Raw genomic sequence first — 27,614 nt, 5'->3', positions numbered from 1 at the left:
TTTTCTTATTTAATAAGCGAATAAAAAGAAAGACACAGGGGGGAAAAATGCAAGAAGGGCAAAGCGATGGGGGAGGGTTGAAAGCCAGAAACTGCTACAGAAAATCAGTCTTGGGAGTTCGCGCAGCCTAGCCCTTGAAACAAGGAAGGGAAGCCAGCGAAAAATGCTCGCAGTCATTTCCACACAGCCAGCCTCCCTTTTCTCCTCGCTACGCGCTAGTGGCTCATTTGGCTTCCCTCTGCCACCGAGCGATCACATACATTATTTCCCCCAAGATAACACAATCAAACTTGTATTTACCGACATCCTCTCCTCGCAACCTGTTTGAGATTTGTTTTAATAAATGTATTTTATGTGAATGATGTAGTAATTGAAACGGGCGCGCCATTTTTTTTTTTTTTTTTTTTCTTACTGCAGGAGGTTCCTCAGTCCCAATCTGCTTGGAAAATAAAACGCTTTGTCTCCACAACCACCCCCCACCGCACCCCCACCAGCTCACAGTGTGTGTTTTATACGTGTGTATATCTCAACCCCCCTACAGTAGCCAAGAGAAAGCAGCTAGCCAATCAGAGAGCCCAGTTTCATAAAAGCTGCTCTCTGGTTGGCCCGATGAGAAAGGGCATTGGGAACAAAGAAAAGTCCCTTTCAGGTATAGAGGCTGAGAGCTCCTTTTGCTCCACTCCCCCTGTGCATGTGTTGTGTTTCAGTCCTGATTTCAGTGTTGCAGAACAAGCTTGTGTGTGTGCACCAGGGGGATCTTTGTTTTCTTTTTTTTATTTTTATTTTTGCTTTTATTAAAAAAATACACAGGACGGTCTGTGACATTTGATGGTCCATCTTCTTTAATAATAAATTTGTTGAAGAGATTATAATTTCCAAAATAAAGCGGCTGCAACCAAACACATTCAATGCAGTTAGAAGGAAAAGGTCAACTCGATCCTATACAGACCGTAAGTACGGTTGCGTGGTGTGTCTCTATATAGCACTTAGCCGGGACTTCATGCAGGGGAATGTGCGAGTTTTATGCATTGAAATGAGGAACTAGTTACAGAGTTTGGCTTTTGCATTTAGAACAACAAACCCAAGAAGGGTGAATTTTATTCAGTGGAGGGTAAAGCATTTGTAACTTCACACAAATCAAGCTTGACTGGGCACTCGGGGTAACTTGAGTAAATTATCTTTTGGGCTTTAACCCAAAGGAGAATAAGAGTGACACAGTTATATGTCGTGATCTGCAGTGTCCATTCTCCAGCTCGCCTCACTCCCACCCTGGCAGGGCAGACCCCCTTCCAGATCGAGCCAGAGAAATGGGGGCAGGGGCAGAACAAGCCGATTTCTGTCTCGTCTCACATCCTAGTGCCCAATAATTTAATATTAAATAAGGGAATGGTCGCCTATTACATGTAATGTTTATAATTACTATTTACCACCTTCTTAAAAAAGCAACCAAAAAACATCATTAAGGAAAATAAAAAGCCCCACCCAACCCAAACAAACCCACAAATAGTAATGGTGTGTTTATTACAGGACCTGGTTTGGGAACTAGCAAAATGTTTTCCTTTGTCCAATACAAGAGGGGTCCTTAAAAAATCCAAGAATCTCGGAAGCGTCCTCTCCCTTCCCGCAGGCGTCCCTGTCCCTGGCACCTTGGGAAAGCCGACAAATTGGAGATAAGTTGAGGAAAGGTTTATAAGGTGTTTCTTTAAAACATCTGCTTTGCTCTTGTGTTCATTACATTTCACTCCTTCGTAACTTCCAGGATCCTCGATCTCCGAGAAATGTTTCACATTCATAACTTGTAGCTGTGCCCACTGCTGGGGAGGGGAAGGCGGCTGTGGCGGGGAGTGTGTGCAGGGGGAGGGGAGAGACCTTCAGCTTTTTTTAAAGACCAGATCAGTATTTTCTTGATACGCTTGTCACCATTTTTGTTCTCACGACAACCAATTGAGCCCTTGATCCTCACGTGATGTGAAAGGCTTGCACTGTAACAAAATCGCTCCTTTTAGATGGTTGGTTGTTGCTAACTCGCCCATCCCCCTTTCCCAGCCCCGACATTTCCAGCAAAGCGACTCTCCACTTCCAATCCATCAACAATTCATTACAGTTTTTAGCTTCCAAACTCCAGCTAATTAAAAATACTAAGCCAAGCTCCGAGGCCATCTGACTAAACACAGGAGTGGGTGGACGAGAGAAGGAGGAGGAGAGAAAAATAAATAAAAAGGATACGCACCGTTTGCTATGGACTATAAGGGGGGAAAACTGTCCTGAAAAAGGTCGCCTTAAAAAAAAATATCTTTTTTTACTCTAATTATCGAATTACCACATGACTGATGGGCTTAAGCGACAGCGGATTTTTTTCCCCTCCGGGACTATTCTAGGAACTCGGTTCCCTTTTTTTAAAACAACATAAAACAGGAAAACATCACATCCTTTAGGTTTAGAAGACAACCAATTTCAGACGCCGTTATTCTCCCCACCCCACCCCACCGACCCCCGCCCCGAGCGAATGCTTTATAGCTGGTTTATCCGCTCACTGAATCATCTGCTCCCCTCCCCCTCCACACCTTTCTTTTTCTCTTCTTGCCCAGCTCCTCATCCCACCCTTTCTTCCTCCTCCTCCTCCCCCTCCTCCTTGTCTCTTAAGTTAGTTCAGGAAATCAAATCTGTCAGGACGGGCGGAAAAATGCCACTTCCCGACTAACAGGCGGAATCCAGCCCAGATTTTCAGTCCTTTCTTCTTATTCTTTCTTCCCTTTCACTAATTTATCCCGATGTTAGCACATTTCTGTCTTGTTACTAGCGGACGCCTGTAGGTTTGCTACATGGGATCATTACTTACTGATCACGGTGACTCTGAAGTCTGCAACTGAAGGCGGAATGAGAAGTTGGGAAAACTTTTTTCTCTAAGCTCTCTCGCTCTCGCACTCTCTCTCTCTCGCTCTCTCTTTTTTTTTTTAAACAATTATTCTCGATGCTTGTTAAGAGGGAAAAATACCCTTGGTGCTTCTGTTGTGAATGTGAAACATTATCTTCCAGCTGTACAGTGACACATTTTTTTAAGGAGAAAAGGACTCCTGATCCGTTTGCCAAAAGGGGGGTGTGGGGAGGTGGAATAATGTTATCGAGTGATTATTCTGGCTGAGATGTGTTATTTGGTTTCTTCCTTCTTGATCATTTGGTGTTTAAGTAAAATGAGGCACAGGCTTGTTTGCCGAGTGGCGTGGGAAATGCATTTTGATTTGCTGGCCTAATTAAAAAATGATAAAGGATTAAAGGTAAGCAATGTCTGTGTGTCTCTGTGTGTGTATGTATATTTAATTTTTTTTTTCATGGCAATCAACTGTTAAAAAGGGGCTGATCCCTTTAAAAACCGTTTTAACTGATCTTTGTCAAACACACACTCATTTGCGGTCATTGAGGCCACCTTGGCGCAGATCACTTAAAGTGTATGTCTTAATCAGTTTCCCGTACAGTCAGTAGCACCATATTTAACAGACTGAGCAATTCTGCGACCTAGGAATACGGTAGAATTGTTTAGATGTAATTTTTTTTTCCTCAAAAGACAGATATTTAACTTTTTTCTTTAACACTGTCTTTTCCTCAGAGAAATGCTCTTAAAGACATGTGTATATATATTTCAAACAATTGTATAAACTGTTGGGGAAGAGAGGATGGGAGGGAGGGATGTGTATGGGAGGGGATTGTTGGTTGTTTTTCTGTTCCTTACTGGGAACAAAACCAGATTGCCCAGACAGTTTGTCAAAAGAAGTAATAAAATCAGAAATAAGGAACATTGAGGCAGCCTTATTCTGAAAACTAGCCTCAGAGAACTTCCAGTGTCTGGGCTTTTAAATGATAAGATCTAGGAGATATTTAGGGATGTTTAAAGCCATGTTCCTCCTTCTTGTCCAAGTGTTCAGGCTGTGTTTCTGGGGCTGAGATATCACATGTGCTAGACAAAAATCCTGAAGTCTTTTTTTTTTTTTTTAAACCAAAAAGCTTTCTATATTTGAGTCTGATCCTTAAGATATTTTAATGGTTTTTAAAAAGTGATTATCTGTGTTGTTGATAAAGGGATTTTGTTTTTACCTACTGTAAGTTGGTTATTGTCATGGGTATGTTTTTTGGTTTTGGTTATTTTCCTTTAAACCTGATATTGGATTGTGGAGACAATACATGAGTCACCTTATTCTCCATCCTTCCCTGTACCCCTTACTGACTCCCCAATATTAATCGTTTTATATTCTGGTAACACCCAGACAAGAAATATTCGGCTTTTCCCCCTTCACAGGAAAAGGTGGACCTGGACTGAAGGGTGTAAAATCCCTGGACACATTCCTGGGGCAGGAAAAAGAAGAGGAAGATTAGAAGATTTTTTTTTTCCTTTAAAAGAAAGCCCAGCGGAGCTAAACGAATGTCCCCTCATCTCCAAAGGAAAGTTCATCGGATTTTTATTCTAGAGAGCCCATCTTCAGGATGTCAGTGAACATTTCTACTGCAGGAAAAGGTGTGGATCCAAATACGGTTGATACTTATGACAGTGGCGATGATTGGGAAATTGGGGTTGGAAATTTAATAATTGATCTGGACGCTGATTTGGAGAAAGACAGACAGAAATTTGAGATGAATAATTCCACCAACACCACTAACAGCAGCAACTCTAAGGATTGTGGAGGTCTGGCCTCCAATGGGGCCGGTGCTACCGCAGCCTTAGCTGATGGCCTAAAATTTGCTTCTGTTCAGCCTTCTGCTCCCCAGGGGAATTCACACAAAGAGACCAGCAAATCAAAAGTGAAAAGGAGTAAAACTTCTAAGGATGCTAATAAATCTCTGCCTTCTGCTGCCTTGTATGGGATTCCCGAGATCAGCAGCACTGGCAAGAGGCAGGAAGTCCAAGGGCGCCCTGGAGAGGCAACTGGCATGAATTCAGCGCTGGGTCAAAGTGTGAGCAGCGGCGGCGGCGGCGGCAACCCAAACGGCAATAGTACCAGCACCAGCACCTCCGCTGCCACGGCGGGGGCAGCCTCCTGTGGGAAAAGCAAAGAGGAGAAGCCAGGTAAAAGCCAGAGCAGCCGAGGCGCCAAGCGGGATAAGGATGCGGGGAAATCCAGGAAGGACAAGCACGACCTGCTCCAGGGCCACCAGAATGGCAGTGGCGGCCAGGCTCCCTCCGGGGGCCACCTCTTTGGCTTTGGGGCCAAGAGTAATGGAGGTGGCGCGAGCCCCTTCCACTGCGGGGGCACTGGGAGTGGCAGCGTCGCCTCTGCAGGGGAAGTTAGCAAAAGTGCCCCGGATTCAGGGCTCATGGGAAACTCTGTGTTGGTAAAGAAGGAAGAGGAGGAGGAGGAGAGCCACAGGCGAATCAAGAAACTGAAGACTGAGAAGGTAGGATAAAGTCGCCTTCCTACATCTCCCACTTTCCTCTTTGTATTGCGTTTTTTTGTGGTGTCTGAGGATGTGCCTTTATGTGTGCCTTACACCTCTTATTCGTGTTTTCTGGTTCTGTGTGACCTTTCTATTAAATGCATCCTTGATGTTAAAACTTGGCATGGGGGGAGCTTACTTAGGTGCAGTGTTTGACTTGTGCTGCTGTTGCTACTGCTGCTGCTGCTTGTGGTGCTGGGATTTGGGTCCCCAGGTGGGAGGGCCTGAGTGTTTTTAGGAGAAGCCCCCTTTGCCCTGTAGATGGGTCCTGGCCAGTGAGGAGATGTCCTGTGCTTTTACTAGAAAATCCGCTCATGCACCCACTTGACTCTTGTCCTAGTTTCTCCCCTCGGGATAACTGCCTTCTGTTTTACTTTAGGCGTCCTAGTAATTTTGGCAATGTGTCCTTAGGTGTAGGGTTCACATTCACGTTCCTTCCCTGGAGAGGTATGTTGATTGCACTCCACCCTTAACCCATTTTTTTCCCCTGCAGTTTCTCCAAAATAGTTCTTTCTCCAGAATAGTTCTGTCAAACGATATCCTTGGAAGGGTTCCTGTTATTGGTCCTGAACCAAATCACAAGCTTGGTGTCCTTGGGTCATTGGTTTCATAATTGTGCATAAAGATTGGAATGGTTTTGGTGGCTGCTAGGATTCTAACCACGATCCCACACCCAGTTATTAGCTGAGATTTAAGAATGTTATCGCACTTTGGATTCTTGGATTTCTAGCTTTATTGGGGAGCTGAATGGTTGGTAAGAGAAATGAGATAGATTTGGTGGATTGGTGTTCCTGAAATGCGAAAACATAGGCAAAGGGGATGTGGACAGTAATAGTGAAGTAGAATACTAGAATTATGTGTTGCATTTGAGCAATGTGAATAGTTTTCAGGCATTTTGGACCCTTCCTCCTGTCTCAGTCATTACCTTAAAATCTGTAGCTAGACGTTGCCTTTGAAAAACCGCCCCCGGTGTTGTGCTGCTTAGGGATGGAGGCCTGTCTGTGTCTTACTGGTCTAGCCATTGTGCATTGAGTAATGTCTGGGAACAGAATGTGCTCTGTCCACCAGGCAGGTTGGAAAAGAGCTGGGGGTGTGAGTGATGTTTCTGTAAAATTAACCTTTAAATTAATTCACAAGTTATGCCTTGCAGAAGCAAAAATTTATATCCTGATGTGGTTTGTGGCATGGTTTGGAAATGTTATTAAATAATTTTGATTTTTGCTACTTCTGAGCAAAATTCTTATTTGATCAGAATTGTAAGTGGTGGTAATAAGTGTTTGGGTAATTATTTCTAAAGTTATTCATTGCTCTCTGTTTAAGCTTTTGAATTTTAATGCTTTTATGTGTTCAGGTTTTAAGTTGGAGTGACAGGAATAAAGTTTTGATTTTGCGAATTCAGACTTTTATGAAGGTAATAATAAGGTGCAGATCATGCAAAATGGGCAAAAAGCCCCTGAACACTTACTCATATCTTCTTGGTCGGACAGTATTTTACACTGATGAATTTGAATAAATTTTTCAAAATCCCAGGCTTCGATGCCTGCGTTTAAATGTGTAGTTTCGCATAATTTCTGTCAAAAGGCATTCTGAAATCTTCTTATTAACTTAGTACAGTAGGGCATTTACTTTTGTTGCCAATAGTCTTCAAATTGCAGTTCTAATCTGCTTTAACTATCTAGATGAATTGCCCTAATCCAGCACGCACAATGGCTGTGGTTAAGGAGTCAGAGCCATTTGATTGGATTCACTGGCAGCCTGGAATGTGGGAGGTACTGCCCTTTTGCATTCCCCTTAGCCTTTTAATCTTCCAGCCAAATGTTCACATTCAACAATTTTGTTTAGCTGGCAATCGGAACATTTCAGTATCTCAAAGGCTGCTGTCATGGCAACTGAGATTAGAGCGTGGTGTCGGTTCTCCAGTTTTTATGTTCTTTTCACTTTCCAGTCACAGAGGAAACTGGATGAAGAATGGAAGAATTAAATTATTCTTATACATGAAACTCATCTTGAGACAAAGCAGTATAAATGTGATAATATGAATTACGTAAATGAAGAGCAAACATGTCGTGGTGGGTCTGAGGTGGGGGAAGGGAAAGAGTGGAAGAGCACATTGCCTTTAAATTCAAGCCTGGTCCCTGTGCAGGCAGGAAGCTGCATTTCCAACCAGAGCCACTGGTGTTGGCACATGGGACCTTGAGGGACAGCTTCCAGGGCTTGGATTCTGCAGGGTGAGCATTCTCTATCAAGCTGAGGTGTTGGCTCAGGATCTCAAAGAGTGTTTCTTAGGTATTCCCCAGTCTCAACCCCACCCCGTCCCATTCTTGGCACACGGAACTCCGTGCATGAATGCCATCCAGGGACGTAACTCGAATTCCACTAACTTTGGCTTCAATTTAAAAAATTATTTTTACTGATCAGAGGATACTTGTTTAGGAAGTTTAAGATTTAGTAGGACAAGCTCACCTGGCAAAATATTTCAACACTAATGTATCTTTAAGAACAGTTTTTGGATGTTTTATGCAGTGTTTTAATTTAAGCCTTGCATGATTATCTGGGTTTGTGATAAGTAAGTGAGTGCCTCAAGAGGAAGATGATTAATTTTGAGCAATCAGATGTGGTGCTTGAGGGGCCAAATGTGAAAACTGAAAATTGAAAATCTGAAGGGGTGTGGTGTGCTTATGTGTGCATTTTTTTCCCTACTGGTTGGAAGGTTCACAGGAGATTCATAAGACTTGCTGTCATTGGTTAATTTCCACAGCATGCTTAAATGTCTCATTTTTGGTTTGTTTATTCTGTTTCTTCACTACACAAAGTCATGTAAAACATGATAAATTGGACCTTATGAAACCTAATTAAATCAATGAGTGTTCTACTCCTTTATGTAGAAACCACAAGTATGTTGTAAAAGTCGCCACTCCCTTAATACGTGAACAAAATCAAAACATGCCATAATTCTAAGATGTTTGAGCTTTATTTCTATAGCCCATTTTGTGGTTAAACCACCAGTGACATGTCTGAATAAGTAGATTTGATGGGTTGGCTTTTGGCTGTTAAAACTTGCTTCTTCCCTCCCCCTATCCTTTCTTTTGAAGCATAAATAGCCTTGTATTGAGGCTTTTCTTCATGTATCCTTAGTATTATTACAGTTTTGACTTATCAGAGGTGGAGACATTCAGGTGGGCTAAACAGTTACATAGAAATACATGGGTTTATTTGATTGTTGGGAAATTTGAAAATGCATAGAAAAATTCTTAAAAACAGCTATTTAAATAGAAATGAAAGGCAAAATGGTGTTTTAAGGTTCAGATTATTCTGTAACTATTTAGAAAATAATTATTTCTTTAGTATCATTGTTTTCACTAAGATGTCCTTGGCATCCTAAAGCTGCTGTCTACAAGTGAACCCTTCTGGAAATAAAGGATATCGTTCATTTTTTTTTTCCTTCCTGTAGAAGTCTTTTTACACTTCACTAGGGAGTTCTAGCACATTTTCTGAGTATGAGCAGTTTAAGAACATTTTTGATTAATGGGTTTTCTGGATGATATGCTTTTTTTTTTTTTTTTCCCTCAAATAGAGTGCCCCCTACAAATTCTACTTAGAGAGTGCAGTTTATCTACTGTGAAATAAAAGGGCAGAAGGGTCACTTGCTGTAATTAAAGAACAAAGTCCATTGTTGTCCGACAGCAAACTGTTTTGAAAGCTACATAAGGGATTTAGCTGTTAAAAACGTTGGTAACTAAGAGTAGCTCCCAACCAGCATTGATCCAGCTCCTTACTTTTCTGTAGGCTTCCTTGGAGGGTGACAGGGCTTTTTGAGGTGGGTGCAGAGGGGCTGCCCTTTCTCTTAGGAAGTTTTCTATGAGAACCCACAGAGTATTTGTGTGATCAGATGCATCATTGAATTCTGAGTTGAACCTTTGAAATCTGTTGGACTAGCTGGAGAGATTAAAAAAAAAAATACTTGCAATTGATCAAGATTGTGTTAAAGGAGATTAAATAATGTTTAGCAGCTTTTAATAACTTTACAAGTAGTCTGTAAAAAAAAAAAAGGGATTGATTGCCTAAATGTCATGAGGTTAAGAATGCTCTTCAAGTGAAATTACTTGACTGCAAGATTGTTTTAATTAGTGTTATAAAGACTTATTTTTCCTAAGCAGCATTTTATAGTCAGTAAATGAAATGTATGCTGAAAGTGCTACGCAGAAATCTCCCTAACCACAGAAGTGTTCAATAACGAGATTCAAACAACATGGAAAGTGCCATCTGTTCTTTGTTTTCAGCATAAAACAGGGATTGAATGACTGAGATTTGCTCCAATTTTGACTGACCGTGTTTTTTTTTTAATTTAAAAAAGTTCACCTGGTAGAGACTGCAAGTTGCAGTAATATGAGCAACACTGTGAAAACACATGTTCCTACATTTATTTTAACCAGTTCCACTTTTATTTAAAAGATTTCCAGAAGCCCAGCCATTGAACCCTTTATAATGGTTATTCAGTTCCTGCAGGCAATCACAAGGAGGGGTCAGTTCTTTAGAGATCTAACTATTTAGTCAGTACCTGAATTATTCTGTCAATTTTCCCCCTGGAGGCAAGGGGGAAAAGGCTTTCACAGGTTAACTCTGGTCAGCGTTTATCGGTTAATCTAATTGTGTGTGATAGCGCCCTGAACGGACTGGTGTTTACTATACCGAGACCTTGCTCTCCTGCAGAGCTGTATTCTAGGATTGTCAGTAACAAGGAAAATACTCTTTAAATGATAACTTTTGAGTCCTTGACTTTTTAATGCTATGATTCTTGGTTCTGGATTTAGTAAGAACCCTGGGTAAAACATCATCCGGCCTTTGTTTGAGGTCTTTTATAGAAGCTAATGACTGGGCTTGTGCCTCCCTGAGATAAATGACATTATCTCTGAGTGGGCTGACAGGAAACAGACATGTTAATGGTAAAGCTGCGGGGAGGATCTGCTCCGGTTCTGACAGAAGAGTCGAGAAGGGACCCCTGGTTGTGGTCATTAACACATAATGCATTCTTGCTCTTCCTAAGAGGCCCTTGATAATTGGAAAGCTATTTTAGCTACAAGCACTTAAATCATAAATCTACTTACTCCTAGTTCCTTTGCATTCTTAAAAGTAGCAGAGTAAAGTGTTTTTTGTTAACAAGTGTGTGATCTGTTGTTTTAAAAATGGTGGCAGTTCTAGGCTGCTGTAGTGATGACGTTTGGGAGAGCTGCACGCTGAACTGTTTTTGTTAGATGGGATCTCTCTTTGGCTTTCATCATTCTCAGTCATCCTCTGCTTTAATAAAGCAAAAAAAAAAAAAAAAAAAAAAAAAGATCCAAAAGCTTAAAAGAAGTAGTTTTTGTACTCAAAGATGTCTTGTTGGGGTGTGTGTGTGATAAAATGTACCTTTTATAAATTGGGGGAAAGATTCTGCTTAGTGATTTGGATGAGATGAGACCTGCCTTGTTTAAAAAGTCATGGGTATAATTGAGTTTCAGTGCAGCTTAAACTCTCTGCTTCTTGAATGGATATAATTGCCATGTTGAATACACTCTACTGGTGTAGAAGAGGTGGAAGGATCATGTTATTCTATTCTTTAATATTAAGCACTGGAAGTTTTTCATAGCAATTACTGTAGCACAACATAGTTTTGATTGCCAGCACTCTGAACTTGCCAGTGATCTGAACATCAAGGGTTTTGCTTGAATACTAAACAGTTTTTTCAGAAGTTTCTTGCATAAGATGGAAGCTGGAACCAAGGAAATACTGGGCTAATCTTGTTGGTGACATGGTAGTGGAAACAACCTTTCTTCACTAGGATTGCTCTTAATAGTAACACCCTCTTTATCTTGACATCATTTTAGGTTATAGAAAAAGAGAACAGGGGAGAGCTCTGCTACAGGAATGTCTTAGGTCAGCATTATAGAGCAATATAGGGATCATATTGTTACCCTTTAATTCTGGCATTTCGTAGGTGTGTAAATGTAAATACTGTAATTACATCTATAGATGTCGGATTGGGAGTGGATTGGGAATAGTACGTGCTTATATTTTTTTATTTAAAAAAATGTCACCGTTGATTTTACGTCCCACTGTGCTGCAGAGTAAATGGATCCTTCAGTCTCCAGTTTTCTCTCAGAGCTGAACTTTCACCAGTGACTACTTGCTCTGTTGCAAGTCCTTTTTAATTTAAGCTAAAGGTTTTGGCAGTTGGAACAAAGCCTTTCCAACTGAATGAAAGGTTGTTAAGCTATTCATAGTAGATTGACCAGTAGTTGGGCTGTTTGTCATGTTATTTTGAGAACTCAAAAGGATACTCAAATGGATGAGATTGGCAGTTTGCTCCTAAAGGGGAATTGTGTATATTTACTATATTTTGCAAGAAATTCCTTTGGGGGAATGTATTAAAAGAGATGATGCGATTTGCCTGAAGAATTGAAATGATCACAAAGCAAATGCTGCTTATATTTTGATAGGTCAGTGGGCCTGGAGCCACATGGATTCTCATCTGGTATTCAGAAGGTCCCCAGCCTCTACCGCCCACTGCCCCGTGAAGTTAAATGAAAACGAAAAAATATTTATGATAGTTGTAATAGTGAACTCCAAGGAAAGCGTATTGTTTCGGGTAGAAGAAATGGGCTTGAAATGAATAATAAATACTACTGCTGATTTTTCAAAGCCTTTTTCCTTCTCATCTTTGCTCCCCACCCCCAACCCCATTCCACCCCTCCCCCAGTGTGGTTATTATTCACTGTGACTCCTCTAGCTCCACCACAGGGCTTTTTGCCTCCGGGGAATCCTCATTGTAACTTAAGAAAAATGTGCCTAAAGGGATATTTAGGCATATTCCAATAATGTCATATGAATATAGATTTTACAGTTTAAAAGAGCAGATAAAAATATATTGATTATATTTTGTGTTGTATATAATGATTTTAGAAAGCAGATACTCAGGATGTAGAATTGGCTTATTATGTTAACCAGAGAGCAGATGGCATGGTGCCACAAACGTATAATTTTACTTAAAGGAACTTTTAAGGTTTTGATGTGTTTTCTTTTCCTCTTATTTCCCTGATGGCTTCTTTTTATTGAAGGGTAACTTAAGGAGACCTGGTAGCAATTTTACTGCTTTCCCTTGACAGTTTAAAATAATAGCTTGGTCTTTGGTTGCGCTGATCTTCTACCAGTCAACTTGATTCTGGTTTTTGTCATGTGGCAGTGAATTAAAAAGAAAAAGTGTCTGTAGTATGTTTTAAAAATGGACTCGTTTATATGCTTCAGTTAGCATCAGAAGAGAAAGCTCCAATTGGTCACACTTTCCTAAACTCCTGGGAATCACTGTTCATCCTTTTGATTAAGGGAAACTCCTGGTTTGGTTTCTTGGGAAAGCATATTTGGCCCTCTGGTTACTTTGGGTACACCTTTTTGTCTTTCGCACGCATCACTGAAGGTTCAAGTGTTGTGTCTTAAGTTGTTTCTAATTAAGTTAGCAAGCTTTCCCCATCCTGGGGGGCTGTACGCTTTTTTTGTTGCTACACCCATCATGAATGACAAATCTATGCCTAGATTTAAAATTTTTACCCCTTCGTCACCTAAAACCTCATCAGAATGAGTTGGAGAGCATCTTTTGACTTTTTTTTGGCAAATGTGAATGGCCAGATCTGATTACTTTTGGATTTCCTTTCACCTCCTTGGCTGATTTTATGGATGGTTCATATTAAAAGCCACAATAATGTTTGAATTGGAAGAGTTGGAGCCTCGGGTTTTCATTCGTTATGGAGAACTGTTTATTTGCGTGTGGTTCACCACAGTACATGGATAATGCTATCAAATCTGTGCTTTATTATAGACTTATGAGTATTGAAGCAGCACTTTAGTTATGTGTTTCTGTGTTTTATTTCTTTGCCAATTCTTTTGTGATGGAAATGAAATTACAATTGAATCTTTGTAGCGAAGGGGAAGATGGACAAACAAATGGTAATTGTCCCTTGAGCCAATTCAGAAGCAGTGGTGATGGATTTCTTTTTTTTTTTTTTTTTTTAATTTCAAAATAAGTTAAATGTAGAGAAAGTGTTTCAACTTAACTTTTCCATGAAAATATTTTGGAGACGAACTGAATACTTGGACACATGGAAGCCACTCCAATAACTAGACTTTATCCCCTTGTATTGTTTCATACCTTAAATAACCGATTGAAAAGAAACTCACATTCCCATATCTTTTAAGCTGCTCTGGAGGTGGAATCTGAGTTAAGTAATATTGTTTGCTTCTGCTCCCCAAAGGGAAAAAACATGATTTTAAAACAGAGCAATTGAGCTTTCCCCCATCAAACTCCATTTGGCCAATTGTCTACATTTACATTCCTTGCCCAAATCCTTCACTAGCCTTTCCCATGATGCTGCAGCAGATGCCAGACACTGAAGTAGAAAGCGAGCAGCTGTTTCCATTACTCGATTGCTGTATTAGCCTACACAATCTGCTTTCTCTCTCCCCTCCCCCACCTTTAAAATAAAGAAACCTTCTCTTCCTTTCACATTTGCATCCTCTAGTTTATCAGTATGCAGGTTTTATATGTTATCAGTGTCACTGGTTTCTTCAGCTGGCCGGTTTATTGTTTTCGGGGAGCTAGCCGTGCAGATGGAGGGCCCGGTTCCCCTGGGGGCGTGGCCGCTCGCGCCTTGGGCCCTGGCTGCGCGTTCCCGGCGGGGCAGTAGGGGCGCGCAGCCGAGGACGCGCCCTTGTTCCAGTCCCGGACCCGTTTATGGCCCTGAGCTCTGTAAATCTGTCAGCTCTTCACGACGCCTTCACCTCTTTTTTCATTTGCTCCAGCTTCTAGTTTGACAACGTTCCCCTGAGGCGAAATTCTAATCTGCTTCCAATTAGTTGCAAAATGTGACTGAAATTTCCACATTATGACTGCTGTTTTACTTGCACGCACACATCTAGAAACAAATTAATGCTCTTGAATTTTTCTTTTTCTTTTTTTTTTTTTTTTTGTTTGAGCTCTTGGATTTACTTTAAAAGGAAGAGTTTGGAATGACTTCCAAGATTTACATATTTTCTCAAAGCCTCATATACTTGGGCATGTTTTTTAAAAAAAAACAACAAAGAACTATGGTGCGGATTCTCCCCTTTCTTATTAAGACTTTTCCACCCTGTCATGATTTTCAAAATGTATTACATATGTTTAAGTTACGCAAATAAATTTTGTAGTATTCCTGAAATAAACAAAACAAGGACGTGTGGCAAAGTTCAATGGAGGGGTCCCTGGCAGTATTTTAATAGAGCACAAATGCACACAACTTTACTTACAAATACAGCTTAAGTATATTTCGCCAAAACACAGTCAAGGGCTTTTCCCCCCATACTTGACGTTCTTTTATTTGATATTCAAAAGCTGTATATCCAAACAAGACAGTTGGGTGATTAATTGGCTTGACAATATAAAGGCAGTGCTAAAGATGTCACTATGTGCATTAATGTGTATCCTACACATTTGTGTCTATCTTGGAGCATATCCTAATGAAGCTAGCCATTGGGTTCCTGTGACTTTAATAGTCTTAATATTCTCTGTTGGAAGAATGTGCTCCATTCTGGGTTTGGGGATGGTTCTACTTTGAAAGAGATCATCACCCCCAGTTTATTTCCTCCTTTTCAATGATTTTATTTGACTCTGTTGATCCATCTGGTTATATGTAAATATTAGATTTGTTTAAGTCTTGGATGCTGAGAAGGCCTAGTTAAGACAAGTTTTTATTTCTTGCTGAAAAACTACTTTCTTAAGTGCTGGAGAAGTTTAGTACCAACCCAGTGGATTTCTGACTTAGTAGTTGTGGAAAGGTGACACTCTTAGGTTAACATATGTAAATAGCTAAATGTACTGGTGCATTTTATAGTGGAGTTCAGTCATCAGCTTCTTGTCAGATGATATCAACAGTAATAATGGGCTTTAAAGAGGTGTGAAGAATTTTATTGATGTAAAAAGTGGTTACATTGATCACATTATGCATTTTGAAATAACACTTTCACATGTAAATGGATGCATCAGTTGTTTTTTTATCAATGCTATTGTCACATATAATCATAAAACCTTATATTGGTTGATTTATAATGTCCTTTTCTTTGTGCTGTTTTCAATGTCTTTAACCAGGAGGAGCATTTATTACACTTGTTCAAACAAAATCTTTAAAAACTTATTTTTAACCTTGCCATAATTCCACAAGTAAGTGGGAGTGTTTGTTTGTATTGCTTCCTTTCTTCTTACTCAGTGATTGGTATTGGGAAAAAAAAAAGCCAGATTCAGATTCAGATCCTTAAAATTTTTAAATGTGGGCTTTACAGATCACAGAGACCTTCTGGGTTCAAAAAAAAAAAAGTGGCCCCATAGTGAAATGCTCACAATAGTTACTATTGTGGCAGCTCCTCACGTCCTAGGGTTCACTAATTACCCTTTAATGAGGTCAGTCTGCCCTGGCTTTTTCCCTACCTCTGGAGGAAAAGCACACAAGACAGTTGGAGTTCAAGTGGATCTTGCTGTATTTGCAACTTAGCATAACTGCTTTGAAGGCCCCTGGGGTGCTTAATTGGGGCCGGGCATTTTTGTTTTGGGGGAGCCAACACACAGCTCCGCATTGTGCCTGTAGAAGCCACTGTGCATCTTGGAAGCATACATGCTTTTGTTGATGGTGCATAGTTTTATAAACTCCAAATGAGCTTATTGCCTTTTAACCATTGGGAGCTCTAAATTATGGAAGAAACTAGAAGTCTTTGGGTTGGGCAGCAGCCAAGCGGTTAAAAAAAAAAAAAAAAAAAAAAATGAATTAATGGTTTAATTGTAGAGCAAACCATTTGTTTACAGATTACGATTTATGTGGTCACCAAATCCTATGGACCAGGAGGTGAAAGAAGGAGGCCCTAAAGTACAGGAATTGAATGCTTAACATTATATTTTGTGATCATGCTCAGCTGTTTTTACTCCTTTCTTTCACAAAGGAGGCAAAAGAATGAATTGTTTAATGGTGAGGCCAAATGCATGTTTTAAGCTGTAAAGAGAGAGGGGTGGAGGGGAAGGGGGAAGTAGGTTGTCATTTCTTTGCTGCCCAGTCAGGAAGCTAAGGATTTCCAGCCTAGAGAGGGCCAATGGCTGTTGAATTTTCCCGTTTCTTTAAATGAGGGAGAATGGTGATGGGGGTGGGGGAGGCAGAGAGTAAAAAGTAGAAGAAAAAAAGTGTGGAGGAATGAGGGTGGGTGGCAGAGAGCCTTGGTTGAAATGGCTCTAACCAATGCATTCTCCAGAATAATTTGGGCTGTACACAGTCTCCCATTATTTCATTACTTACTAGCCATTTTTAACTACAGAGAGGGACTCTCCAGCAAGGGCAATAAAGGATACAGCAGTTCTTCAAGGAAGAGATGTTGACTGGCAGCCTGAATTTCAGGATGTCTTGTTCCTTTTCAGCCTTTTTTTAAGGACTAGATGATGTTTAACAGTATAAGACTATAAATCATGGCATTTTTCCCACTGTAGTTGTTTGTCCTTCTAAACCTCTTACGAATAAATAGGCTTAAGGAAATCACTAGTAAAGTTTTGTTTTTTGGAAGTATCATTGTAAACAGTCCCCAACTCACTGTTTTTATTTTTACATTAATCTTCTTGGGAGTGAAGCCCTTTATCTCAAACTGCTCTTTTGTGTACAAACTGTCACTCTTCCTGATAATTCAGGATTCTTAATACTGTTTCTATGTGATAGCTCTGTATTTGATGAAAAAACCATGAAAAAACCCATTTCTTCTGTAACATTGAAATCATTTGTGAACATGGGTTCACATTAGACAAATGGAACTTTTTAATATGTTAGTTGACTTAAGGTGATTTTGTTTATTTGTCTCCTTTAAGTTCTGGCACTGTTATTTTGGTATCATTATCCTTTTGAAATGGCAGAATTTTCATGCCCAATTCATGTCTGTCTTCATTTTATAGCTCTCTTTCTTTGGGGTGGGAGTGGGGTTGGATTATAGGAATGGGGGTGTAAAAAGTTTGATAAACCTTTCTGGTTTTGATCTTGTCAAACTAGTTACTTTTTTATGTGCTATTGCTCATTCCTCATGCTTTTCTCTTAATATTTTCTATTTTATTAAGGAAAGAGAATGGATTTCATTTCGGTGAGCCATCAAACATAATTTTTAAAACTCCATACTTTTAAATCTCGTAAAACTTGGCACTCTTATCTTCAGTAAGTAGACTAAATTTGTAAGAACAAGTTTTTTTTTAATTCGCTTTTATTGAGATATATTCACATAAGAACAAGTTTTAAAATTTAAGTTTTAAAAAATCGTGTAGTAATTTACCAAATAGGTAAAACAAATCCTGCAAGTGCTCACCTAAATTTGACTTTTTTGGGTGTTAACTTGAATGTTAATAGGTGCTTAACCTAGGCTTACTTAGCAAACCAAAACAAAGTGCAAAGATAAAACAAAACAAAACAAAAAACAACCATGGCTCCTGTTAATATTTATGACAGCCTAGAGCCTTTGCAAACTTGAAATCTCTTTACAGTTTTAATCCCTCCTGGAAAGAAAGCTTTTTACCACATTGTCAGTACCTTCAAAATGTGAATGCTTCTGAGGGCTTTAAAAATGTATCCCCTAAACATACCATTAATTTTCACTAAGTTTAGTCTGTATTCTTGTCCCTTGCTTCTCCTCTCTAACCTGTTCTTTTAAACACTATGTAAGTGGATTTTTTCTGTTCCCCATATAAAATGTGAATGGAAAAATACTAATCTAAGACTCTCTGAAAATTATTTTTATAAACCTGCTTACACCAAAGTCTAGTACTTGTGATCTTGGCTCATATTAAAGGCTTAAAGTCTCCGTTGAAAGGCTAGTATATGAATTCATAAGCCTGCTATAAATTCATGCACATTATTTCCTTGTAGAAACCAGTGTTTCCCATTTACCTGGGGTTACTACAGCTGTGGAGTTACTCTGGCAGATAATCCTGCCCAGGTTTAGATTGATGGAAGTTCTGTAATATCTACGTTTATTTACCAATTGGATGGCAACACTAAATCACTTGCCCTTGCTGGATTTCAGCTAAGTATGTCGAATCTTAAATATGTTGAATTTTCTTTTTCTGACACTTATAGTAAATCTGAAAATGATCAAAGACTTGAAAAATATAGAAAATACCCAGTGTATTCAAGTCACATTTTTACTGGTGTTCAACATATAAATACGGATCTCTTTAAATTGCCTCTGAATTTGTGAGTAGCTTCCCAGCACCCACCAGTAGCAGTAGGAAGTAGACAGTGGTAGAAAAATAGGCACTAGTTATATCTTTTGTCAGTAAAATAAATTCTGAAAGGGTTTTGAGGAATTTCATTTCAGATCTGTTGTAACTCATTTTGGGATCTAAAGGATAATACTAATTTTAAAAATATTATGTGCAATGAGGTATAGATGCCTCCATGTTATCTGAGTCTGAATGTGCGTGCGTAATTGGAAAGATTATTGGAGAGAGGGTGTTTTGCTGTGGTAGATGTGGTTTAAATCCTAGCACTGAGCATAGCATTTACTTTCTCAGCTTACCCACAAAATCTGTGACTAATTTAGTGAATGTGAAGATTTTTGTCCAGATGGTTAGGTTTAATTGTAAAAGCTGGAAGGATTTCAAAGTACCCTTTGGGGGAGGACGGGAAACAAGAACTAAGCAACAAGAAAGAATTAAAAGTAACCATAAATCACTAAATATAGCATATATGATATTATATATTTATAAACACACGTAGACATAGATACTTAAAAAACACAGACATATTTCTATATACAGCCAAGGAAAAGCTCAAGGAATTTATTACAACAGTCAGTGTGAACAAATTGGGTATAGAAGAGAAGTGATTTTTAATGTTTATTGATTTAATATGTTCCATTTATAAGTGTTTTCCTAGTATGTGTGTGTTTGGCTGGCTCTTCCTGGCCTCAGAATACATTTTCTCTGAAGTGTGCTAAGATACCACTTTCCTGTCACTGGCTATTCTTGGCTAAGGAGTTTTGGTAGTTCTGTCACCAGACATTAGGGCAAATACTGCTCTTGTTGCAGACTTTGTTGGGGTTCTTTCCTGGCTGTGCTGCTCTTTGAGGCTAGGGCCAGCTTACTTTTCTGAAACTGCTTGCTGTGAAGCTTAAAGAGGGTGTAAACTTGCCAATGGTGATTAGCAGTGGGATGGTGATTAGCCTCCTTTTCAGCATGTATTTATTCCTCATGGTTTCTGCATTTGATGGCAGTACAGGAATGAATATAACAATCTGCGCTGGTGCTTTTAAAGTCGTTAAGACCTCCATCTTCTTTTGGTTGCTTCCTGTGCAGATCAGAGCATAAAGGAAAGAAACTGGCCCCTGCTCTGTTGTGGTTGGGACAATGCTGACCTAAATTTGGGGGCAATAAACAGTCATAATTCTTTGAGGTTGATAGTGAACTTTGTGTTACCTAGAATTAAGAGGACAGGTAGAGGGAAAAAAAGTCAAGTATCGTGGGGTTTAGGAGGTAGCAGAACAGAAGAAGGTGAGACCACAAGGCAGTTGATAAAGATCTGCTTTGTTCTAGGGGGAGTGGGTGATCTTTGTGGCACTGGGGTCCACAAGGCAAGCAAGGTGGATGCACCTTGTCTTGCATGTGAGTGGAAATAGGCTCAGATTGTTATTTATAGACACAATTCTTAATATTCAGAAATTTAAAGAAATGACCTAAATTGTATGTTATTTTTGCTATTTATCATTTGCTTTAGTGTATGATTTTTGAGCCCTCAGCATTTTAAAACGGCACAAGGAACTAACTTCAGGTTGCTTGCACTGACTGGAAGGAAGATAAGCAGGAGGTCAGCCGTGTTGGGTAGTGATTTTCGGATTAGGCAAACCTGTGTAATCCAGGCCAAGAGAAGGCTGTACCTGAGGAGGAATAAGTGTAGCTCTGTGAAGCTGCTGATGTCAGTAGCATGGAAGAAAGAGCGCGAGAAACAGTCAGCCACCTCAGAGAAGAGGTGAGCTCTGCTTTGATCTCTTTGGTGAAGTTCGTTTTAAAGGTATCTTTTTTAAAAATTTATTTTTATTTAAAAAAATTGTCTGATATGTCCCTGTATGCTGAGAGCCTAATTTGTCATCATTTATCAAGAACTTTGCCCTCCTTAACTATCCACTGAGTGACCTTTATGGTGATTTTAAGACCTCTACCCCGTTGAGTAGATTTTTAAAGGTCTGAGGAGTGGAGCGCAAAAGTAGGGGACTTGTAGTGAGGAGGAGAGGCAGGGAAGCTTTCCTGGTGTCTAAATCATATCTTTTGGGCATCAACCTTTCTGTCTATTTATAAAACTGGTGCTGGAAAGAAAACATACTCTCAGCCGACTTCTTGATTTTCCAGATGAAAACATAGTAGGAAATCTGCCTATTTGTTGAGAACATCTGTGGATGTTTCCTTCTCAAGACTTTTGAAGCTAGAACAAGGTGTAAGGGGTGAGGTTGAAGTGCAGGGTCTGATTTCACAGGGACATTTTAAAAGGCTTTTAAATTAAGGAGTGAAATTCAAATAGTTACCTGACATGCAAATAAGATACTGAGGATTGATACTGACGTTGTTATGTTGTGAGTCAGACTTGAAAGCAGTATAATTCTTGTCTATTTCTTTTTCACATTTGATATGTATATGTATTTAAATATATATGTTGTGTTTTTCTTTGCAAATTTCTAAAATACCTGATGAACTTGATTTGAGAACTAGAAATACTGTGCCTAATGAAAAAGATGTTGTGAGGGCAGCTGTACAAGGTCAAGGCCACTGGATCCCATGGACACAGGCCAGAAAGATAATGGATGTGATGAACTCCCCAGTGAACCTCTTAGTCCTCTCAGTTTACGGGAGGTCAGAGTTCCCCACAGTTTGTGTAAGCAGTATCACCTTTTAATTTCCTCTGGAACGTTGAGGTGGGCAAAAGAGAGGGTTTTGGTGCCGACACAGCACACTGTTTGCATTCTGTTGAAGGTCCTAGCCCATCTTAGGGGACACAGTGGAGAAGAAGAGGTTCACTGGAAAAACAGAGAGGAGATTTGCCTGTTTGTTGAGAACTTCTTCTATTTACATTTCTTAAGACATTTGAAACTAGGAAGGAAGGGATGAGATTAAAGCAGGATCTGATGTAGCTATGATTTCAATGCCCTATCATAGGGTAGAGAGCTGTGTCAAGTCTAAACTTGAGACAGGAAGAAAAAGCAGATTCAGGAGTTGGAATTGAGTTGAGAGTGGAACCAAATCTTCGACTCCCAATTGATTGGACGTTTGCGTTTTTTTTTTTCTGGATATGCTTTCTCTCATCTCTTTCTTGGCTGACTGCACATGCTGTTAAATCCACTCAGATAACACACATGGAATGTGTTCTGGATGGGCCATGTCCAGATTGGATTGAGAGTTGGGTACGAGCCAGCTCATATAGGACTTTGTAGGCCATGGTAAGGAGTTTGGCTTTTAGTCTGACTATAATAAGAAACTCTTACATAATTTTGAGCAATTGGGTGATCTGCTGTGGTTTATGTTTAAAAGCTTACTCTTGACTATTGTGTGGAGAATTGACTGTAAAGAGGCAAGAAGGGAACTGTGGAAGTCATTTACAAGACTTTTCCAGTAGCCCCAGAGAGAATAGATTTCTTTTCTTTGGTAGTCACGGAGGTGGTAAGAAGTGGTGACATTGTCCAAGGTAGAACGGACAGGAGTTGGATATGGAGACATGAGAGAATGAGAATTAAGGATGATGCCTAGATTCTGGAGGAGGGCAGAATCAAGAGTTCTGATGCAGTTTTGATATACCCTGTGGCTGCCAAGTGAGGCTACTCAATTAGCTAGAGACAGATTTGCAGCACCCGCATATAGGGGTCTTTAAAGTCATGGGCCTAGAAGAGGTCACATAGAGGGTGAGTGTACATAGAAAAGACTAAGGCCCAGGGCTGAGCCCTGTAGCATTAGGTGGAGCCAACACTGTGTCCAGTGAGGGGGACGAAAACCCAGGACAGCTGGTGTTCCTGGAATGCAAATGAAGAAATTATTTCAGTTAGGAGGCTGTAAGCAGCTGTTTCAGGTAAGATGAGAAGTCAGAATTAACTACTGAGTTTTGAAGGATAGAGGTCATTGGTGACCTTAACAAAAGTGGTCCTGGGCTGAGACATGGGGATAGGGAAATAAGCCTGAGTAGAGTACTTGGATTTTGAGTGGAGATGAGAAAATGGGGCATGCCTTCTGTAGCAACCTTTTCCATAAGGGGCAACGCGAGGGCAGGGAGTATCTATAGCTATATAATCCATCGTTCTAATAGCCTGTTTGTATGCTGATGGAAATGATGCAGGAAAGAAGGAAAAGCTAGCTGAACACACTAGGGAGAGGGGGATGAGGTGCCTCGACTAGGCATGGGGAGAGGGGACAGGGTGCATGGGTGCGGCTGTGGGCCTCTGGAGCTGGGATAGTTCCTCTGTCGTTAATAGATGCTGTTAATTGGTTGATTTTGTGGTAGAAAAATTAGAAAGTTTTCTTTTTTATCATATGTGCAGAGTATTGTTGCTTGCTAAAGGATTTTTAAAATACAGATATTGTAGATAGCAGTTTAATATTCATTTCTTCATGTTTTCCCTGCCTCCTACAGTTTACAAAGCTGTTTTCACAATTACTCGACCATTTTGTTTTCTGACAGTAGAAATACTAAAAAGGAAGAGGTGTTATTGCAAGTCTCAGTGAGTTCTTTTATTCATTCCTTTTTTGTTCTTTCATGTAGCAGATATTTTTGAATGCCTGTTACATGCCAGGCAACATCAGGGTCCTGCGGATACAATAGTGAACAATGTCTGCTTTCATGAGGCTTATATTCTAATTTATTACGGACAAATAAATATTCTTCGGTTGGTGTTAAGTGCTGTAAGGGAAAATCAGGCAAGGGAATGAGGTAGAAGAGAGCTGGCAGGAAGTGGAGTTTATATTTGTTTATGTTTGAGTAGGGACCTGAGTGGAGTGAGGAGGAGCCATGTGACCCCCCCCCCCGAAGAGAACCTTCTAGGCTGAGGGAACAGCCTGTGTACCAGCCCTGGAGGGAGCGTGTTTCGAGTGTTCAAGGGGAAGCCAGGTTGGCTGGATTTGCAGGAGGGAGAAGGGGAGAGAGTGAGGAGATGAGGTCCAAGAAGGAGTGCAAGGCCAGGCCCCAGGGAGCTTTCCAGGCCCAAGTAAGACTCAGAGAGATGAAAGGGGCTGGGGTGTTTTGCATAGAAGAGGGAAGGATATCCACTGAACAGGACTCTATCCTAAACTTAACGTCTGGGCTCCCTTCTTCATATCCCTTGAAATTATTCTCTAAATGGTTAAGGGAGATAGACAGGTTATGTTGTGTGATTAATAGCAGTTGATTTCAGGTACAAGATCATAAATATTAACATTAATATGTTAATTAACAGGATTTTTTCAGAGTGTGGATAAAGAAGGCATTAAAAGAGTATTACTTTCCCCAGAGCAAATGTTTTCCAGGTGTCTCTAGTTGTACCCACTCATACCTTAAATACATGTACTATTGTATTAACATAATCTGCCATACTAAAATTACAAACAATAGAAATTTTAAGAGATATAAATAGAAATTTCGGTCTTTGTTTCTTGCACCCCAGTGGGTTGCTTGCAATATTCCCTGGGTTTAGCATGCCTCCCAATTTGGAGACTAGTCTAGAGCCCTGAGAAACTAGTTTCATTTATTAAAATACTTTTTAATAAATTGACTTTTTTTTTAAATTGAAAAAGTACATAAATCTATAAAACTAAACTGTACTAAAATGTTATATAACGGAAAGTAGATCTTATTTTCCTCTGGCCCTCCAGTGAGTTCCCCAGAATAAACCACTTTTAACAGTTTGGTATATCCTTCGGCACATATATTTATATTTCTTGCCTGCTTATAGAAATCAGAGCCTATTAAAGAAGCCAATATGTACCTTGCGCTTTTCACATAACTGTATTTCTTGAATATCCTAGGTTCCCTTTCTACCCTTATTTACAAAATTTATTTAACTGTCCTTCTCTCCATATGTTACCGGTCTTTTTTCAGTTAAAGAATTCTCCAGTGAACATATGCAATTCAGTTCAGTTGTACATATGCAATTTGAAATGTAATTGTTTTGCAACCTAACTGCATCAGTTTACTTTTCCACCAACAGTGGAACATGAAATGCCTGTATTTCTACAGTTTAGCTAATATTTTGAATTCTAATTTTTTGGCTTTAATTTGTGCTAATCTGATAATAATCCATTATTTTAGCTTGCATTTTTCATGTTTATAAGACATCGTATTTCTTTATATTCCTACACACTGATAAATTTATAACCTTTGCCCAATTTTCTATTGAGTTGTTGGTCATTTCTTAATAAGTATTTCAGTGTATACTGATTTAACTAGTTCCTTTTCATGTGTTTTGCAATTATTTTTTTTTCTTTTTTTTTATTTGTCTTTTGATTCTTCTTATACTAGTTGTATGTAAATATCTGAAGCTGAGTAGTTAGATTTATAATTCATTTCCTTTCATGGCTCCTGGGTTTTGTGTCAGCTTAGGAAGAACTTTCTTACTCCAATATTATTATTTTATTTTATTTTTTTTTACTGCTTTTATGGTAGTTGACTATATGTCTTCCACAGGATAAGGGTATGATTTTCACTTTACTGGCTTTTGAAGTCATAGGTGTATAATAAATATTTTTTGATCCAGTACCCAATATCCTTGAACTCTTAAACATTGTTTCTTAATCAGCAGTGCATCTGAATCCTCTGAAGAGTGCTTGATTTTTTTTCCTTACCCCGGATACCTGTGCCCAAGTCCCCTACCCCTGTTCTGATTCTCCATCTCTAGAGGGGGATGCCTTTGTGTGCATTTTGAAAATGCTTCAGGTAGCTCATTTGAAGATTTTTTTCTTAAAGGTTTTTTATGTATATATATAAAGCATTGTTTTCAATATGACTTCATTAAGTGTTTACAGGTGGTTAATTAGTGTACTTGGTCAAATGGGAGATGGAACAGGGAGGACTAATGATTTGCAGCTCCAGCTCTAGGAATATTTACAGCCAGGTAAATAACCCTTGCTGGTGTTTCCTAGAATCCTGGGGCATAAGCATCCCTGTACAAGTGAACTGCTTAAGTAGGAAAGATGAGCCATGGCTTGGCTTAGTTAGCCATTTTGGTTTAGTCACCTACAGATAATTGCCGTGGGGGCGGGAGCAAATGTTTTGGAAGTGTATAAAGCGCGCAGTTTTAAGTATTCTGGCTGTAAGTCTGATCTATGGAAGTCATCTCTTCTGGTCAGTTGGGCTTCAGAAAATTGCCGATTTGCTGTGGTGCCCCCTTAGACAGTGGAGCGTGCCTGATAAATCCTGCTGATGTTGGCCATTTGTGGTCTTGAGGTAGATTGCTCCCTGTTGTAGGCCCTTTGCTCTGATCCTTGTTTGGATCAGTTTGTGATTCAGGGGGAGAAGCTCTGGAACTGGGAGTTGGGAGATTTTCTACTTGATGTGGCTCTGATCACCTTTATGGCCCCAGGCAAATGTTACTGTCTCTGGGCCTTAGTTTCTTCTTGGCCTGTGTTTTCTGCATTTCCTTACACTTCTGAAAGAGTTATTTCCCCCCCTCTTTGCTGAGCTCTTACTACAATGGAGACTCCTGTCTTTTATCTATATCTTTCCTGTTTGGTTGCTGTTATTTGTGAGTGCATGTTTCTCCTGCCAGCCTGAGATCCTTGAGGGCATGGATTATTTCTGTTTATTTCTGCAACACCTAGCACTGTGGCTGATCCTAAGAAATTCTCAGCAAATATTTGTTGAAATGAATTCACTTTTGGTTAGGATTGTAGAGAGGAGGGCTGCACGTTTGGCTCTGTTGGGTCTACATCTTTTGTCTTCCATGTAGAGATCACAGGCAAAAACATTGCTGGGAATTATCTGGATTTTCTTCCATCTTGCATTTATGTGGCTTTTTAAATTTTTTAAGGCACCATCATCTATATAATCGGTTATATTGCACCTGCTTTCCCAGGTCTGGTAAAAGCATGTCTGTTGTATATTATAAGAATAAAGATCAAGATGCTTTACCCAGAAGGGTTATGCCATGTCAGAATAACAGATTGCAGTGACATCCTGTTTGCTGGCAGACTTTTGTCTGATGATTTCTTTGTTACCCACAAAACCCTCAGGGCTAAAATGGAAAGCAACTCTTAAAAAAAGTGTTTATTCAAGTAAGAGAGAAGTATCTATTGTAACTTAGAACATAGTTGTGACCTTGGGAGGGTTGTTTAAACCAAGTTAACCACCTAATTTGCAGAAAAGGCCAGCCCAGAAATTTGGAGTACAAAATGATCTTAGAAACTGAGGGATGAATTTGACCCCTTTATCTCTGCTGAAATTTGTATAAGGACTTGGAACACAGCCCATCCTGACTTTTGGTATATAATAAATGATTACAGCCTTATGTCATTAGTAGTCATAACCGTTATTAAAAAAAAAACAATGGTTTGATTTTTACCTTGAAGTTGCCTATAAAACTCAACATGTTATTAAAATATATTTGTCCAAAAATATCCTTGCTAATATACTTTTAATAGATGGAAACTATACGTGTTTTTGTGAAAGTCTGTCTCACCTAAACAAGTTCTAATGGAGCAGCTGTAGCTGTGTTGGATAATCGGCAGGATGTGGTTCTTTGTGTCTCTACAAAGTTATGTATCTTTCTTGACATTAAAAGGGCTTTTTCTGGAAAAGTGGTAGAGAAAAGCAATCTCATAGTCAGATGTATCAAAAGATGAGGAAGCCCATTATTGAAAAATCTTATGTACCATCAACAAAGCCTCTGGATATAGTTTTCTTTTGCGTTGTGCTTTTAGAGGCACTCCCATCTCCTCCTCCGCCCCAAATAAGTTGCTCAGGTGAATTGTTTTCCTGAGAAGTCTCCCTTCTGATTTTAAAAATCCAATCACTAATTTGTAATCTTGGTACAATGCTTGGCATCTAGCTGCCCAAGGAATGTATGTTGAATTGAATAACACTTTAAGCTATGTTTAAGTACTTCAAAAGCGTTGTTCTGTTTGGGTTTTATGACAGCCTTCAAAGGTCACCTGAGCCCATGTTATTCCTCCGATT

General features: G+C 39.6%; 1 protein-coding gene across 5 annotated transcripts in view; it reads left to right on the top strand.

Moving 5' to 3' along the window:
- The first annotated feature begins 738 nt into the window (after window positions 1-738).
- ZNF608 (zinc finger protein 608) overlaps window positions 739-27,614 on the top strand; it is a 125,267-nt gene continuing 98,391 nt past the window's right edge. Inside the window, exons 1-2 of one of the 5 annotated variants that reach the window (XM_037800824.1) lie at window positions 739-950; window positions 4,292-5,385. In XM_037800824.1, the coding sequence (XP_037656752.1) occupies window positions 4,477-5,385 (909 nt within the window). In that variant the 5' untranslated portion in view covers window positions 739-950; window positions 4,292-4,476. Of the gene's footprint in view, window positions 951-2,683; window positions 3,276-3,733; window positions 5,386-27,614 lie in introns of those variants that run through there. The other 4 variants (XM_037800826.1, XM_037800822.1, XM_037800827.1 and 1 more) reach the window with 4 other exon arrangements.

This window comes from Choloepus didactylus, chromosome 13, assembly GCF_015220235.1.
Source record: "Choloepus didactylus isolate mChoDid1 chromosome 13, mChoDid1.pri, whole genome shotgun sequence".
Classification (NCBI taxonomy): Eukaryota; Metazoa; Chordata; class Mammalia; order Pilosa; family Megalonychidae; genus Choloepus; species Choloepus didactylus.
Note: the sequence above shows the minus strand (reverse complement) of the source record. Positions and strands in the feature narration are given on the sequence as shown.